At 36.7% G+C, this 18,841-nt stretch overlaps 2 protein-coding genes across 5 annotated transcripts in view; both read left to right on the top strand.

The window, feature by feature from the left end:
- LOC145085952 (uncharacterized) overlaps positions 1-7,125 on the top strand; it is a 77,792-nt gene extending 70,667 nt beyond the window's left edge. For 2 of the 4 annotated variants that reach the window (XM_079023649.1, XM_079023651.1), the window contains 5 exons: positions 1,499-2,170; positions 2,842-3,564; positions 4,208-5,041; positions 5,167-5,218; positions 5,339-5,543. In XM_079023649.1, coding sequence (XP_078879775.1) covers positions 1,499-2,170; positions 2,842-3,564; positions 4,208-5,041; positions 5,167-5,196 — 2,259 coding nt within the window. In that variant the 3' untranslated portion in view covers positions 5,197-5,218; positions 5,339-5,543. Of the gene's footprint in view, positions 1-1,498; positions 2,171-2,841; positions 3,565-4,207; positions 5,042-5,166; positions 5,219-5,338; positions 5,544-6,345; positions 6,527-6,654; positions 6,698-6,835 lie in introns of those variants that run through there. The other 2 variants (XR_013700251.1, XM_079023652.1) reach the window with 2 other exon arrangements.
- A 7,018-nt stretch (positions 7,126-14,143) lies between these two features.
- LOC145089009 (uncharacterized) lies at positions 14,144-14,719 on the top strand. The gene has a single exon (XM_079027514.1). The coding sequence runs from the start codon at positions 14,144-14,146 to the stop codon at positions 14,717-14,719; it is 576 nt and encodes a 191-aa protein (XP_078883640.1).
- Positions 14,720-18,841: the final 4,122 nt, after the last annotated feature.

The raw sequence follows: 18,841 nt of genomic DNA, 5'->3' as shown, positions 1-18,841 counted from the left end.
AAGAATGACAACGAAACCAGGGTTAATGTAATTTATTTTTTTATTTTGATAATTTTTAATATTTTGTTGTGATCTACGCATTTAAAATTAAATAACAAACAAAGAACATAATCCAAGACCCTAAATTGCAAGCCTCACCCAATTTCTCTCTCACTAGTCCTCACTTACGATGGCGTTACATCGCTCTCTCACTGCCTACGATCTGCTGCTCATTACAATAACGAAAAGTTGAATATCCATATATTTGTAATTTATCGATCACTTCAAAGTTTTTGATCAAAAGGGTGAGTATTTGGAAGTGAAATCGAACGAATCTTGTCAAATTTTTGATTTTGTTGATGGATTTGAGTGGAGGTTTGGGCAGAACGGGAGTGTTGGTCTGCAAGTGGTTATAAACATGGTTGAAGATAAAATGGAGGTGTCACCGTTGTATTATATATCTCTTAGGTTCTTGAGTATGATTTATTACTATAATGCTTGGAATTACAATCCATCCATATACGTAGCCTCTTTACAACGGCCAACGGCCAAGGTTTCTTCCAGGTACCATTTGATCTTTTAGAATCCAGTTGTGTGAAACACCCTGATTTGGATCAAATATTGACCAACAACTCCTAAGTTCTGGATTAATCAATTGTTTTCTTTTTCTTGATCTTGATAACAAGTGGAATGATTTTCTACTTCAAATTGATAAAAATCTACTACATTATAATTAGATTAGCTTGAAAAAAAAGGTCCAGGTGCGTTTGGTGGATCTGTTCATGATGGTTTAATTTGTGGGGTGGATAAGTTACACCTGGGAGCGATGGGAAGGGGTATGTGATTTACAAAGGAGGTGACTTGGTTTATGGTTGGCCGAGTTTGATTTATATAAACAAATAAATATATAAAACAAGGGGTAAAATGGTCATCTTATATGTATTTAAGCGACCTCTTTTAATGGTGACCAGTTTTACAGTTTACTCTCTTTGTTTTTTAATTGTGATGCCCAAGACCGAACTCATTCATCTTCTTTTTTTTTGTTATTATTTTTTTATTTTATAATTTTAGAAGGGTACCACCATACTAGTGTCAGCTTCTTATTCCCAACCAGTCAAATAGGGACTTAGGTTGTATGGAAACAGTTCCGTGACTTGGATGGCAGATAAATTTAGTAAACTTAACCCTTCAATTAACCTACCTTTTTCTTATTAACTCAATTTCAAGCTAAATTCTGATTCTTGTTTGAAAATAAGTTGCATTTTTATGTTTGTATTATCCTGTTGCATAGGATCCTTAGCATCTTTTAATAATTTATTTGAAGGTGAAAGATCCAACTATTTTTTAGCTGTTGGCATTTTCCATCATTTGCAACTGTTTCTTGAAAAAAAAATACCTAAAATCAAAATAACCATTTTCAAATCCAAAATTATAAGAGAGAATTGTAAATGGACATGGAATCATAAATCATTAACACAGTTCAGTAAACAAGTTGCTAATTACATTTCTTGCTGTGCAGATTGAAATTCTATCAGAGAAAGAGACATTACAAGAAGCCACTGGCAGTATTTCAAATCTTGTATTCCCATCCTGTCTCATGCACTCTTTTCATAACCTCCATAAACTTAACTTGAACAGAGTTGAAGGAGTGGAGGTGGTGTTTGAGATAGAGAGTGAGAGTCCAACAAGTAGAGAATTGGTAACAACTCACCATAACCAACAACAGCCTTTTATACTTCCCAACCTCCAGAAATTAGTTCTAAGGGAAATGGACAACATGAGTCATGTGTGGAAGTGCAAGAATTGGAATAAATTCTTCACTCTTCGAAAACAACAATCAGAATCACCATTCCACAACCTCACAACCATAAATATTGAGTTTTGCAGAAGCATTAAGTACTTGTTTTCACCTCTCATGGCAGAACTTCTTTCCAACCTAAAGACAATCAGGATATATAGCTGTAGTGGTATTGAAGAAGTTGTTTCAAACAGAGATGATGAGGATGAGGAAATGACTACATTTACATCTACCCACACAACCACCAACTTGTTCCCTCATCTTGAATCTCTCACTCTAATAGCACTGTACAATCTGAAGTGTATTGGTGGAGGTGGTGCCAAGGATGAGGGGAGCAATGAAATATCTTTCAATAATACCACTGCAACTACTGCTGTTCTTGATCAATTTGAGGTATGCTTTGAACATATTCAATTATTTATTTAATTTCCTTGTTAATTTCCTTTTTTCTTTGCAATATTCTATAAATAATACATTTTATACCCACTATACTAAGATAATAATTACCTAGAGGGATGGATGCTATGACACAGCTGCTACACTTCAGAAACTCTAGTAAGGGCAGTTATGGAAGTTCAATAAAATGATAATGGCATCTTTTGATGGGTAATATAGGCAATTTAAGTTTTATTTCTGTTAAAGCAGTATTTAGCAAGTACTGGCCAGTAGGAGAGGAGAATATCACCTTTTGTGAAAATCTGGTCATTGTACCCAGAATTTAGTTAAATGTAACATTTTAGATATCAGGGGTCATCAGGTGACAGATATTGTAGAATAGAACAATATATAATATCACCCAAAACTATTTTTTCTAAGGTTATTCTGTTAAATATGTGCTTTCTTGTTTTCATTGAATTTGCATTCGTATATTTTAGGTGTTAAAGTGATTTTCTCTTCAATAAATCCCGAAATTAATTAAAAAAAAAACAAAAGTACATTTTTGATGTGGAGAGCACTGGTATCATTTAGTATATAAAAAGCTAGATTTTGAATTAACTTTCTTATACAAAAGCTGTGTATATAGTTTAATTAGTTTTACATCATTTTTCCATGTGGTGTTGCAGTTGTCTGAAGCAGGTGGTGTTTCTTGGAGCTTATGCCAATACGCTAGAGAGATAAAAATAGGCAACTGCCATGCATTGTCAAGTGTGATTCCATGTTATGCAGCAGGACAAATGCAAAAGCTTCAAGTGCTGTCAGTCAGTTCTTGTAATGGTCTGAAGGAGGTATTTGAAACTCAATTAGGGACGAGCAGCAACAAAAACGAGAAGAGTGGTTGTGAGGAAGGAATTCCAAGAGTAAATAACAATGTTATTATGCTTCCCAATCTAAAGATATTAAGTATTGGAAATTGTGGGGGTTTGGAACATATATTCACATTCTCTGCACTTGAAAGCCTGACACAGCTCCAAGTGTTAACGATAATGAATTGCTGGTCAATGAAAGTGATTGTGAAGAAGGAAGAAGATGAATATGGAGAGCAGCAAACAACAACAACAACAACGAAGGGGGCATCTTCTTCTTCTTCTTCTTCTTCTTCTTCTAAGAAGGTTGTGGTCTTTCCTTGTCTAAAGTCCATTGTATTGGTCAATCTACCAGAGCTGGTAGGATTCTTCTTGGGGATGAATGAGTTCCGGTTGCCTTCATTAGATAAACTTATCATCGAGAAATGCCCAAAAATGATGGTGTTTGCAGCTGGTGGGTCCACAGCTCCCCAACTCAAGTATATACACACAAGATTAGGCAAACATACTCTTGATCAAGAATCTGGCCTTAACTTTCATCAGGTATATATATATTTCTTTAATTGGCATCATCTAATTAAGAAAGATATCATTCCTGCCAAGTAAATTTACTTCAAACACATTCACACTGGTTTCGGTCTAAGTTTATGTTGTTCTAAGAAGGCCAAAATGGGAAAGCAAGATAGGGTAAAATAGTGTATTTCAGTGGAAAGGGTATTTTAGGTATTTTCTGTCAAAAGTTGTTATTGCAGGCTTTTTAGTACCTGGAAGAGCATGATTATTCTCGATTTGCTTGTTTCTTTATCATTTTTCTTAGCCTAGCATGATTTTCAATGAAATCTTTCGCTGTTACTCCATTTGATTGTTGTTCTTCATGGCTCTAAGTGAGTTAGTGGCTCATCTGTTACTTCTTTTGATTGTTATTTTCATAGCATGTTGTCACTTGAATCAAGCTTTTCCATTTTCAACAAGGACAAAAGGTCAAAACTAACCTACTTTATGAGATCAAAAATAGCAACCCATCGGATAACTTTTAGTTGGAGTTAATACTTACAATTACCATTGTGATTAATAATTATAATATCTTGTATTAATTCATAAAAATTGGTACAGCACATATATGACATTTCAAAGGTTTTTGTTTGACATATATATGCCTCTGGCGTTTTCTTTATTGGACTTGCAGACCTCATTCCAAAGTTTATACGGTGACACCTTGGGCCCTGCTACTTCAGAAGGGACAACTTGGTCTTTTCATAACTTGATCGAATTAGATGTGGAATCTAATCATGATGTTAAAAAGATTATTCCATCCAGTGAGTTGCTGCAACTGCAAAGGCTGGAAAAGATTCATATAGACTCATGTTCTAAGGTAGAGGAGGTATTTGAAACTGCATTGGAAGCAGCAGGGAGAAATGGAAATAGCGGAATTGGTTTTGATGAATCGTCACAAACAACTACCACTACTCTTGTCAATCTTCCAAACCTCAGAGAAATGAAGTTAGATGATCTAGATTGTCTAAGGTGTATATGGAAGAGCAATCGGTGGACAGCATTTGAGTTTCCAAGCCTAACAAGAGTTGATATTAATGGATGTGAATGGTTAGAACATGTATTTACTAGTTCCATGGTTGGTAGTCTATTGCAACTCCAAGAGCTAGATATTAGTTGGTGCAACCATATGGAGGAGGTGATTGTTAAGGATGCAGATGTTTCTGTAGAAGAAGACAAAGAGAAAGAATCTGATGGCAAGACGACGAATAAGGAGATACTTGTGTTACCTCGTCTAAAGTCCTTGATATTAAATGGCCTTCCATGTCTTAAGGGGTTTAGCTTGGGGAAGGAGGATTTTTCATTCCCATTATTGGATACTTTAAGAATTGAGGAATGCCCAGCAATAACCACCTTCACCAAGGGAAATTCCGCTACTCCACAGCTAAAAGAAATTGAAACACATTTTGGCTCGTTTTATGCTGCAGGGGAAAAAGACATCAACTCTCTTATAAAGATCAAACAACAGGTAAATCAGATCATTGTTGGTTTAATAATTCTTAAACTACATTTGAAAAGTTTCATGTAAGTTTTTTATTATTGTCAAAAGCCGCAACCTATATTTTCAACTTTATATTTATGTACTTTATGCAGGATTTCAAAAAAGCCCAGGACTCTATTTAATGTGAAGTAAATACTAGAAGAGGTAAATTCTATTTACATGTCTCCTGATTGCCTATTAATTAATGGCCTTTCAGTTCATGATTTTTGGATGTATTCTTCATGATGACGTGAATGTTTAAATACCCCATTAATTAATTGTTAGGTTGAATGTTGATGACCAAAGGACTATATGTCGGGAAGAATATTCAAGGAAAGAATTGTTCATCATATGAAGGGCATTAAATTAAGAAGAACATGGATGCTCTGAAGATGTTGGGAAAATATATGAATCAAATAACAAGCTACTCACTTATCTAAGTTTGTTGGTTGAGGATGTTGATTTTAATATTTCAAATTCATTGGTATCATTATATGGGTTTATCAGTAGTGTTAATGGGATAATGAGCAACTTAACCTTAAATTATGCTGTTGGTAAATGTTGGACTCAAGTATGGAAAATTAGGAATAACTTGTGAAAAATATATGCAAAAGTAGGATTGAGATTTTCAATGAAAAAAATTATGAAACTATACTACTATAGTATATAAATAAATTCAACTTACTGTTGGGTATATTGGAAGCACATATCATGAAAGTAACTAGAAGCAGAATTTGTTCCCATCTTCATCTACTTATAGTTTCCATTTCTTACTTGTAAAAATCTGATTAAACTTTAGAGTTATTTCTATTTTTTACCAACCAAAATTTTCATATAAAGGCCACAAGTAACTATAAGTAAAGAGATCATGGTTATATAAGAAAATGAGGTTAGCTCAGTAGCTTTGGAAAAGTAAATTCAAAAGATTTGAATGAGTTTCAGATGGTGAACAACTATGTTTCAGTTGAGAAATACAAAAGTGTGCTAAGATTTAACTTGTTGTAATTAATCAAACTTAATAACAAGTTAGAATACAGAGAATTATTGGATTCAACACTTCATATTACTGGTAATCAAAAGATTGCATAAATAGATAGGAACTCTGGCAGTTCGAGATGCTAGGGGTCTCCCAAAGAAAGTAAACTACAACTTAACTGAACGATCCCCTCACAACTGCTCTTGAACTGTATAAAGAACATAACTGAAAAAAGTAAATTACTTAATTGCCCCTGCTTCTCACGACTTGCTTATTCACATTTACTTTCCTTTCTTGCCCATTCTTGAATAAATAGATAGGATTTTTCATTCCCATTATTGGATACTTTGGAAATCAGTTACTGCCCAGCAATAACCACCTTCACCAACGGAAATTCTGTTACTCCACAGCTAAAAGAAATAGTCACAGATTCTGGCTCGTTTTATGCTGCAGGGGAAAAAGACATCAACTCCTCTATTATAAAGATCAAACAACAGGTAAACCAGATCTTTGTTGCTTTAATAATTCTTAAACTGCATTTGAAAAGTTTCATGTAAGTTTTTTTGTTATATTGTCAAAAACCGCTACCTACATTTTCAGCTTTATATTTATGTACTTTATGCAGGATTTCAAACAAGACTCTGGTTAATGTGAAGTAAATATTAAAGGTAAATTATATTTTCATGTTCCTAGTTGCCTATTAATTAAAGACCTTTTAGTTCGTGATTTTTGGATGTATTCTTCATGATGATGTCAATCTTCTAATACCCCATTCATTGTTTGGTTGAATGTTGACTCTATGTCAGGATGAATATTCAAGGGAAGAATTGTTCATCATATGAAGGACATTAAAGAAGAACATGGATGCTATGAAGATGTTGGGAAAACATATGTATCAAGTAGTAAGCTGCTTAATGATCTAAGTTTGTTGGTTGAGGATGTTGATTTTAATATTTCAAATTCATTGGTATCATTATATGGGCTTATCAATAGTGTTAATGGGATAATGAGTGACTTAACCTAAATTATGTTGTTGGTAAATGTTGGACAAGTATGGAAAATTAGGAATGACTTGTGAAAAATATATGGAAAAGTAGGATTGAAATTTTCAATGAAAATATTATGAAACTATAGTATATAAATAAATGCAACATACTTTTTGGGTGTAGAAGTATATAAATAAATGCAACATACTCTTGGAAGCACATATCATGAGAGTAACTAGAAGTAGAGTTTATTCCAAGGGTGTAGAAAACGTTAGACGTTAGCTAATCGGTGGACTGGGGTCTAGGGATTAACCGGTTAGGCGGGGATTAATCGGGGACTATTAATTATTAATGAAATTATTCAATAATTTATAAATCTAACTTTAATCATAAGAATATTAATAAATAAGCATAAAAGTTTAATAATAAGTTTAACAAACACAACAATTTATCATCCAATTAATAAGAAAAATTATTCAAATTTTAATATATCTTAAGAAAAGAAGTAAATTTAGGTATTTGCATATTAGAAAACATAGAAATTTTGACAATTTTGAAGAAAAACTTTAAAATTTAATTTTTAATTTTTTTTATATATTAGTTGAATACTAAAATACTATGAACTTTTGAACTTTTGAAAATTTTGGTTTAATATTTAAAAATTTGAAAATTTGGCCAATTAGGCCGCCTAGGACCGATTAGAACCTCTAGTTCCGACTTTGACCAAAATCGATTAAGCCGACCGATTAGCCTTAATCCTATTCAGTTGAAGACAGCCTAATGATTAATCACCAATTAATCGGCCGTCTAGACCGATTTTTACAACAATGGTTTATTCCCATCTTCAACTACTTATAGTTTCCATTTCTTACCTGCAAAAATCTAATTAAACTTTAGAGTCATTTCAATTTTTTGCTAACCAAGAAAAAAGATTGGTTCAAATTTTCATATAAAGGCCACAAGTAACTGTAAGTATAAAAACGATCACTAAATAGTGACTACAATATAGTGATCATTAAATATGTGATAAACTTTTTCGTCATTTAATGTTGTCACTAATCAATGAAATGTTTTACCTAATTAGTGACAACTAAAAGTTATCACTATCTTATCCAATTAGTGACCATAGAAAATTATCACTGGTTTATCCGACTTGTGACTAAAAAAGTCGTCATTGATTTATCCAATTAGTTACAAAAAAAACTCGTCATTGATTTTTGTTGTTTTTTGTATTTAACCAATTTAAGTAACAAGCATGGAACTTGGTAAATGGTAAAGATATTTCTTGAGCAATTTAAAAATATAAAACTTGTCCTCAAATTATAAAAACGAAAGGTTGGGGGTTAATTATTTTCCCTTTGGCATTGTCTCAATTATGCAAACTTACATCATGTTCTCAATAAAACCTTAACACAACTTTCCAGCAAATTACATAAACAGAAAACAAAAAAAAAAAGATTCAACTCTTCGGGTTATTCAAACATGTTTGCTTCAAGACGGTTTTTTTTTTTCTGCAATAACTGTCTCATCTGTTTGCAGCCTCTATAAGCAATCCCCCCAAGTCAATCTAAAATCTATATAAGATAATTCACATGTATTTGATACCCTACCACAAGCTAAAAGCATCATCACAAATAACTAATATCAAAATAATATTCAAATGGAGAATCATGTTGCCTATACACTCTCAAACACGGAACACCTAAATAAGGTTATGACAAATAATATTTTTTTAGTTTATAAAAAATTAAAAATTATAGTTTTGCTAAAAGAATTAATTTTCTTTTACAAATATTTAAATCACTAAAAATTACACGGTTAAAACTGGTTATATTGCAATTTTTCATTCCATTCAATGATGGAATGAAAAGAAATCACCCCCTCTAATAAGGATTGAGAAATAACAAAAAGGAAGGAATCACATTTCCTCTATAATGCTCACATTCCATTCCGTCAGCCAATTCAAAATGGTTTTTTCATTCAAAAAGTTTTTTTCATTAAAATGGAATGAACCATTTCCTTTTTTTCTAATTAAGTAAATTTAGAATCTTACATGATTAAGTGGATTATCCTCTAGTGGGCTTGAATAAGCTTTTTCAGCCTCAACCCATGCCTTTTGCTTTAAGTAACATTTCTTCTAACCTTCCTGCAATAATCAACTGGTTATTTTTTTTTAAAGCACAACACCTTAATAAAAAAGAAAGTAGAAAGTAAAGTAATGATTAATTTCTGAGCAGGGGCAAAATGGTTATAAAAATAATTGGAAGTGCAATGCATTTTCACCCAAAAAATATCTTTTATAAACTTTTCTTATGTCAATTGTCAAACTCAACAAATTTGTAAACTGTAAGGATACCCTTTTTTCTAATGAAACCAATCCCCATCAAAGTGCATCCAAAATCAAAATTAACACAACTAGAGGATTAGAATTATAGTTACACCAGGTCTTAGATCCATTAAACTCCAAAAAAAGGACCAAAATACCCCTTGGAATTTTTATTGTACCAGATCTTTAGAACATAAACCAACTCTTTCTAATCCCTTTCCAACCATAGTCACAGTGTTTTATACAGTCTTGAATATACATGTTACATTTAACAGTAACCTACAAAAGACAACAATGCCCTTTGTTTTTATTTTCGCACCAAGTCATTCATCAGTATTGTACTTTGTTCCAGTAAACCTAAACCCCACAAAATTGCACCAAAGAACAAGGATGACTGATAGGCCCAAAGACACATTTGTCTACAACAAAAGGAGAAACAGGCCCAAATCCAATCCAGTATAATAAAGGCTTGTCCTGGTGCCCGTTTTCTTTTTATATCCGTTATCAAGTTGTTATTGCTTTTCTGTTTTGTAATGCTCTCCCCACGATTATGGTAGTGGAATGGAAAATTCTTCCAGGGGAGGGTAGTGTCAGCTTTTTGTCTTTTGTTCCAGGCTTCTTATATAAGTCCTGATGTCTTTTTGTTTTGGGGTTATGTTGAAATTTAATGAAAAGTTCTCTATGAACTCGGGAGAGCCCTCACCTCTATAATTGTGAGAACCTATCCTTTTATAATTTCTGTGTGATTTCTAGTATATTGCAAGTATAAGTTATCATTTGGTATCAGAGCACCCAAACCGATTCCATGGGAGGAGCGTCTAGGGAAGCAGCAGCCGTGAAGAAGGTGGAGGAACAGGTGGGGTTGATGCAAGTTTAGCTCCAATCACATGGGACTGAAATCTAGGGGATGAGAGCAAGGATTGACGATATCCTCCAAGGTCAAAGCCAGACAAACCAGAGATAGGATGAGATGCAAACAACCCTGGACAAGGTTTTGGAGAAACTGGATGTCATGGCTGGAGCACCAGGAGGAAGAAACCAAACCCCTCACAATCCATCAAGCCACTCAACACCCACAGGTCCATCGATGAACAAAAATAAGGGACCGGCAAGCTCAGTGATCATCGGTTCAGGGCCAGGCGACTCGAATCCAAGCGGAGGAGGAGCACCGAGTGGACCCGGAGGAAACGGTATTGTTTTTAGCTCTCTCTTCCAAACAAACAACAACACGGGGGGTAGAAGATACGAGTTCCAACACAGGAAGATTGACATGCCACAATTTGATGGAACAGATCCAGACGGATGGATTCTTCAAGCGGAGCGTTACTTTGCCATTTACTAATTGTTGGATGAAGAAAAGATAATGGCGGTGGTTCTTAGCTTGAGCGGGGATGCTCTAGCCTGGTTCCGGTGGACCAATCAACGGGCGATAATGAACTCGTGGGAGGAAATGAAGGAAGTCTTCTTGAAAAGGTTTCGTCCCATCCATGGGGGGGGGGGGATTTATACGAACAATGGGCAGCTCTGAGGCAAACAGGGACGGCGGAGGAGTATGTTCGAAGGTTCATCGACTTGTCGGCCACGTTGGAAGGGGTAACGGAACGCATCGCCATGGGAAATTTTATTGATGGGCTTCAAGACCACATCAAGACGGAGCTCAGATTATGGACCCCAGACAACTTGGGCCGCGCCATCGACTTAGCCCAACATATCGAAGAGAGGAGCAGGTCGCTTTTGCTAGCGGATTCGAGTCGTTCGTCAATCTGGGTAACACCAGAAAGGTTAGTGGGGCAAACCCGAATCATTCCATTTCCTTCTCACAACCTGATCGATCGATGGGGAAACCACGACTCTAACGCTACCTCACAGAAGCTCAGATACAAGATAAGAGGAATCGAGGAGTGTGCTTCCGTTGTGACGAACGCTGGTTCAAGGGTCATGTGTGTAAATCCCAGGTGAATGTGATCCTCGTAGATGAAGAGGAACCGCTCATCGAAGACCCTCAGGAAGCAACCGACCCTGCCACCTTGGTATCTACATAGGTTCGACCAGAAATCGAGGTGTCACTTAACTCAGTAGCGGGGTTGTCGTCTCCAAAAACGATGAAGGTCCGGGGAGCCATTGGGTCCCAACCGGTGGTAACCCTAATCGATCTCGGGGCCACTCATAACTTCATTGCATCTCACTTGGTAGCTTCTATGGGCATTTCGATTGACGAGACTGAACCCTACGGGGTAAGGATGGGAACAGGAGACAGTGAGCGCGAAACTAGTGTCTGTAAGGGAGTGGTTTTGCACCTTAAGGAATTAGACATCACAGAAGACTTCCTCCCCTTGAGGTTAGGCAGCTCTGACGTGATACTGGGGATGCAATGGCTTGAAACTTTGGGCGTGACTAAAACCAACTGGAAGGAACAAACAATGGAGTTTGAGGTGAATGGGAGAATAGCCCGGATCGAAGGGGACAAGTCGCTCGGTAAGTCCCTGGTTTCTTTGAAGGCCATGGCAAGAACCTTGAGCAAAGATCCTTATGGATACCTAATTGAACTCAGCAACACCGAGTACCAGGTTATACCACCGGACCCTGTGCCCTTATTCTTACAAGACATCTTGAGCCAATTCGAATGCATATTCCAAGAACCCACAGGATTACCACCACGACGAGCCATGGAATACAAAATCATAACCAAGGAGGGTACTACCCCAGTGAGTGTCCGCCCTTACCGGTACCCCCATTATCAGAAGGGGGAAAGAAGAATGATCAAAGAGATGCTTCAAGCCAAGGTGATACAGCCCAGTAATAGCCCTTACTCCAGTCCCGTGATTTTGGTTAAAAAAAAAGATGGCTCTTGGCGTTTCTACATAGATTATCGAGCACTAAACAGGGTTACAGTGCCCGACAAGTTTCCCATTCCTGTAATTGATGAGTTGTTGGATGAGTTACATGGTTCAACTATCTTCACCAAATTGGACCTCAATTTCGGGTACCATCAAATAAGGGTACGGGTAGCAGACGTGCCAAAAACGGCTTTCCGGACACATGATGGCCATTACGAATTTCGGGTAATGCCATTCGGCCTCATGAACGCCCCGACAACATTTCAAGCCTTGATGAACGACATATTCCGTCCCTTCCTCCGTAAATTCATCTTGGTATTCTTCGATGACATTTTGATCTACAGCCCCGATGAGAAGCTACATCGCATCCATGTCACAACAGCCTTGGAGAAACTGAAAGAGCATCGGCTGTTTGTTAACTACAAAAAGTGCGAGTTTGGGAAACAACGACTATCCTATTTGGGGCATGAAGTGTCGGCTGACGGGGTGTCGGCAGAAGCAAACAAGATTCAAGCAATGCAAGATTGGCCCACCCCAACAAATCTCAGAGGGCTGCGAGGGTTCTTGGGGCTCACTGGATATTACAGAAAATTCGTCAAGGGATATGCCCATATCGCCAAGCTTCTCACAGAGCAACTGAAAAAAGACAAATTTGGATGGAACCCCGACGCCGAAGAGGCTTTCCACCTCCTCAAAAAGGCCATGACTACCGTTCCAGTGCTGGCACTGCCCGACTTCAACAAGACCTTCGTGGTGGAAACTGATGCATCAGGGTATGGACTGGGGGCGGTCTTGATGCAAGATGAACGCCCCATCGCTTACTACAACTCTACCTTGGGAGCGAAGGCCCAATTGAAATCGATATACGAAAAGGAGCTCATGGCAATCGTGATGGCAGTCCTCAAATGGCGACCTTATCTGCTGGGACGAAGGTTCATTGTTCGTACAGATCAATTAAGTCTCAAATTTATTTTAGAACAACGGGTAGTCGGAAGTGAATATCAAAGGTGGGCCTCTAAACTTATGGGGTTCGACTTCGGAATCCAATACCACCCGGGAGCGAGCAATCGAGTAGCTGGCGCCCTCTCTCGTAAGGAAATTTCGACCGATTGTAACAACATCAACACTGGAATTTGGATCTTTTGGGACCAATTAAAGGCAAAACTAACACAGGAAGAGTTCATACAAAAGATCAAGGCAGATTTGGAAGGTGAGGCCAACAGCCACAAAGGGTTCTCCATCTTTCAAGGGAACCTGTTGTACAAAGGAAGGTTAGTCATTTCACCCACCTCAGCCTTCTTGACCCAAATAATGGTCGTTTTTCATGATTCCCCAATTGGAGGACACCTAGGTGAGAAGAAGACGTATTTTAGAGCAGCTGCCGAAGTGTACTGGCCGGGCATGCGCTCTTCCATCATAGAGTATGTGAGAAACTATCAAATCTGTCAAACTCATAAGTCTCTCAATACGTCCCCAGCAGGTCTTCTCCAGCCCATTCCCATACCCACCCAAACATGGGAAGAAGTAACCATGGACTTCATCGAAGGCTTGCCCAAATCTGGAAATTGGGATACGATATGGGCAGTAGTAGACAGGCTTACGAAATATGCCCACTTCATACCACTGAAACATCCCTTCACAGCAACTAAGGTCGTAGAGATGTTCATCTAAGAAGTTGTAAGGTTGCATGGGTTCACCTCATCCATAATTAGTGATAGAGACAGGATCTTTATCAGTCAATTTTGGAAGGAATTGTTCCGATTGCACGGTGTTCAATTAAAACGGAGCACCACCTACCACCCCCAAACGGATGGTCAATCGGAGGTGGTGAACCGTGACTTGGAGACTTACTTACGGTGCTTTTGTTCAAAAAAACCTAGATGTTGGTTAAAATGGTTAGCATGGGCGGAATTATACTACAACACCTATCATCACTCAACCACCAATTGCACTCCCTTCAAAGCCATGTATGGACGAGACCCTCCTCCCTTCATTCACTATGAAGGGCAACAAACCAACATGGATGCAGTTGATAAGCTTTTGGAGGACCGGGATGCAGTGTTGGATGACCTTCGCATCAATCTGATCAGGGCACAACAGAAAATGGCAGCACATGCTAACAAACATAGACGGGATGTGGAGTTTAAGGAAGGAGATAAGGTCTTCCTAAAATTGAGACCATACAGGCAGCAGAGCACAGCATCAAGGAAATTTGAGAAATTAGCCCCGAGATTTTATGGCCCTTTCACAATTTGTCAAAAGATTGGTAAAGTTGCATACAAGTTGGAACTGCCTCCTACTGCCAGCATCCATCCAGTTTTCCATGTATCACAACTCCGGACAGCCCATGGAACAACAGCCACCAACACGGAGTTGCCCCGACAGCTCAATGCTGAATTGGAGCTAATTATGCAACCACTTCTGTTGCGAGGGGTAAGACCTAGGAAGAGTAAGGAACCAGGCAGGGAAGTCGTCATTCAATGGAAAGGGTTCACAGAAGGAGAGGCGACGTGGGAAGACTTTGACAAAATGAAGATCTAATTTCCAGAATTTAACCTTGAGGGCAAGGTTCAAGTTTGGGAGGCAGGTATTAATAGGCCCAAAGACACATTTGTCTACAACAAAAGGAGAAACAGGCCCAAATCCAATCCAGTCTAATAAAGGCTTGTCCTGGTGGTCGTTTTCTTTTTATATCCGTTATCAAGTTGTTATTGCTTTTCTGTTTTGTAATGATCTCCCCACGATTATGGTAATGGAATGGAAGATTCTTCCAGGGGAGGGTAGTGTCAGCTTTTTGTCTTTTGTTCCAGGCTTCTTATATAAGTCCTGATGTCTTTTTGTTTTGGGGTTACGTTGAAATTTAATGAAAAGTTCTCTATGAACTCGGGAGAGCCCTCACCTCTATAATCGTGAGAACCTATCCTTTTATAATTTCTGTGTGATTTCTAGTATATTGCAAGTATAAGCTATCAATGACACAAATAGAACAAGTTTCCTTCATTTAACTCAAGTTTTATACACTACACTACATCCTAAATCCACATTATATCATATAGCTATATTGATTTGGATGATCTAGCATATACAAATTTCCAATAAGTAAAATACCCTAGAAATAATTCAAAGTGCAAGTAACTTTTAAATTTTATAAGATAGACTTACTTACTTCATCACGAAGGGAAGATGCCTCATGTTGACCTCCCATATCTTTATATACACGTCCAATATCCTTTGCAAACTTAAAAATGTAAACTCATATAAAGACTATTGCCAATGATATTACAAAGTCCTCTATCGGAGATTGTTACAAGACAATTCCTTAGATATGATGTCTCTCTCTCAAAGTACATTCCTTTGAACATCCTTTTGCATAAAAGTTTCTAATCTAGACATAGATTTTCAATATTTACTTCCCAATATGGACACGCTTCCATATTTTCCATATGACAACTAATTTCTTAATATAATCTTATCTATTCGTAATGATGTCGATATTGTCCATCCAATATGGAAACATTTCCATAATTTCCAATACTATACTTCCAACTACTCACAAGCGACCAATCCTCGTCGAACTTTGGATTGTCCTTTGATAGTTGTTTAATTATTTTAGTCAAAACCGATTCTAGTCCCTTTTCCCTCTAAATGTGCTAGACATTTGGAAAATCTTAGAATGGTCAAACATTAAAGCATTTGCAATCGATCCTATACCCGAAGCGTATGGGACACGACGCACAATGTTTTATTTTCTATGTTCTCAAAATTTGAATTGTGAAGAGGAATGTCGTAATCATAATCGAAATTTTAAGAACACACTATGTACCCTTGACTAAGTTTATTAACATTTCTCAACCTAATCCTTTAGATTTGAAACGAAGCATAATATTCTCTCCCTTAATTATAGCAAAACAACCTTTCAACTCTTACAACTTTGCAAAGTATGACTCTTGTTTTCTATAATTAATATTGCCAACTATGCAATACGTGCCTTAATAATCATAAAATCATAACATTTATGATCCCACTATCATGATGATTATTATAAAACATAACACTTATGCTCCCACTAGCTTCGACATGTATTCATAAACATCTTAACTTTCAGAAAGACAATACCTATTGAATTTCTTAAGTCCATGTTTCTAATACTTAATACTTTGATAATCTTTTATCAAGGCTTCTTGAACTTATACACCTTTGCCTTTAGATAGTTCATATGTGTGTCTCAACAATTAAGACTAATTGTCAAACCTCACAATTCAGATTATGGAAAGGGATGACGTAACCATGATCGAATTCGAGAATGCAATTTTTACAATCACTATCTTTTAAAATCTTTCTTAGTGAAAACATTTCCTCACAATCATTTTCATGAATGAGGAAATCTTATGACACTTAGATTTAAATGGTGTATTTGTTCCTATCCATGTAAATTTGTTAAAATAAAGTTTACAACAAATTCAGACTCATATGGACCGAACTTTCTTAATTTTGATTTCTTGCCTTATGGTAGCACAGCTTCCCACCACGTCTTCCAAGTAGTTAAGCATCTCACCTTTTCCTATCAATGTACTTTCCATTGATCAAGGCCCTTGCCTTTTATGCATTCAAATGAGAACTCATAGGACTCACATGCATAATTAACTCGACTGGATTGGCACAGAAACAAAATAATGTCTTCACGATAGGTTGTAAACCTCAACTCGTGTGCTAGTGATGATCGATAAGGTTTATTTGATTTGTTCTTGAAACCTTTCAAGACCATTAAGACTCCCACTGACTCCTTGACATATACGATTCTCTTATCAAAACATTTCTTGACAAACAAATATTCAAGAGTTAGTGTAGCTTTTATCAAAACATTTCATAAATTGGTCCTAGTCGGTCTTTGTCTTATTCAAGACATCACAACTTTCCACATTTGATGAATGTTATAAACCTTTAATACTTTTCACTCATTGTCACAATCTTAACTTTAAGACTTGTTATTGGAACGAATTATGATAGACTTCTTGATTTAACCATTTCTACAATCTTTGATTCCTCTTCTTGGACATACAGTTGTACCAAGACTCACTTAGAGGATCAATTGAGATATGGTTCTTAATCATTAAGACTCATTATAAAGCATAAAAGCTACTCTCCCTTCTTCTTAGAATGGAGAAACTTTTATCTTTCTGCCTACTTGATTCTTCTTATTCGTTCTACTATTGATCTAAGCCCTTTAATCAATTCAGAATTACACTTAATCCTGTAAGTATAATCATATTTACTAAGCCTTTAGTAAATCATGACGAATATCTTTGTTACTCTTATGGTGAACTTGATCAACACACAACTTTGTGTACTAGATCTCCCAGTCCTTCATTTGACACTTTGTCAATGAATTAGTCTAATTTCCAAATATGCATTTTCTCATTCATCGTGCAACCAGGTTGTATGATTCCAAGTTTCTGTCCAATTGAAACTTGGGCGATGAGAAACTCTCCCTATTTGGTAAATTCTTGACATTTCCATAAATAACATAACTAAGAATCATATCCATTCGTTGTAGAAATATGCAAACATCAATTTTCATAACAATTTCATTGCAAGGAAGTAAACAAATAAATAAGTTAAACAAAATTTGTTTTATTTATAAAAGCAGAGGAAAAACATTTGTCCTTACAATGCAAAATCTATTGAAAACTATGTAAAAAGAAAATTTCTAACAACTCTATCATAACTATCTAAGCTCAAAATCCAATCTTCACGTCCATGCGATCGAGATCCATCACTTGTGATTAGATTCATCTTGCTCTCTTATCAAGCTTCCTTTCTTTTCACTGATCCTTCAAAACATTCAAATGCAATCTTATCACATCATGTATTAAGAAACAATGAATAGGAACTTAATGGAGATAGATAGTGGATTCTTACCTAAAGCGTAGTCATACTTTTGACTCTCCCATCTCTTAGATCTGTTAGGTAAATAGGGCAACTTCGTCTCCAATGCCCCTTCTCTTGGCAAATTGACTCCTTTGGAACAACACATGGAACTACTTCAGACATCGCCTTTCACTTATGATCAAACTTTTCGATCATTGCATGTCTTTCATTGCCATTGTCTATATCCATAGAGGTCTTGAAGGCAGATTCACCAATCAACTTTGCTTTTCTATTGCGCCAAACCATTGTTGATTCAGCAGCAATAAGCATGTAGGTGAGATCTATAAGTGTCACGTCGTGGTTCATCATATAGTACTCTCTTACGAACTCACTATACGAGTTAGGAAGTGACTGAAGAACCCAATCAACAGCCATCGCTTCACCGACAATGGATCCCATCATTCTTAATCTATCAATGTGTGACTTCATCCCTAAGACGTGTGCACACACCGACTTGCCCTCTTTATGTTTACTTGCCAAAAGGGCTTGAGTGATATTGAACCTTTCAATTTAACAATCTTATGGGTTAGGGAGAATAATTGGAGGAGGAGGAGGAAGTGAAGCATGATTTCTTGTTCCTCGATCGAATCGTAGAATATCATCTTCATGTGGAATGCTTATTCCACGGGATTTGAGAAGACCATAGTTGTCGAACTTTGACATCGGGAGAAAAACGAATTCAAGTTAGTTGATTGATTGAGTCCTTGGTAAATCACCCAAATGAAATTCCAAGGC

Source organism: Lactuca serriola, chromosome 2 (genome assembly GCF_051521515.1).
Source record: "Lactuca serriola cultivar US96UC23 chromosome 2, Lser_US96UC23_V15, whole genome shotgun sequence".
Classification (NCBI taxonomy): domain Eukaryota; kingdom Viridiplantae; phylum Streptophyta; class Magnoliopsida; order Asterales; family Asteraceae; genus Lactuca; species Lactuca serriola.
Note: the sequence above shows the minus strand (reverse complement) of the source record. Positions and strands in the feature narration are given on the sequence as shown.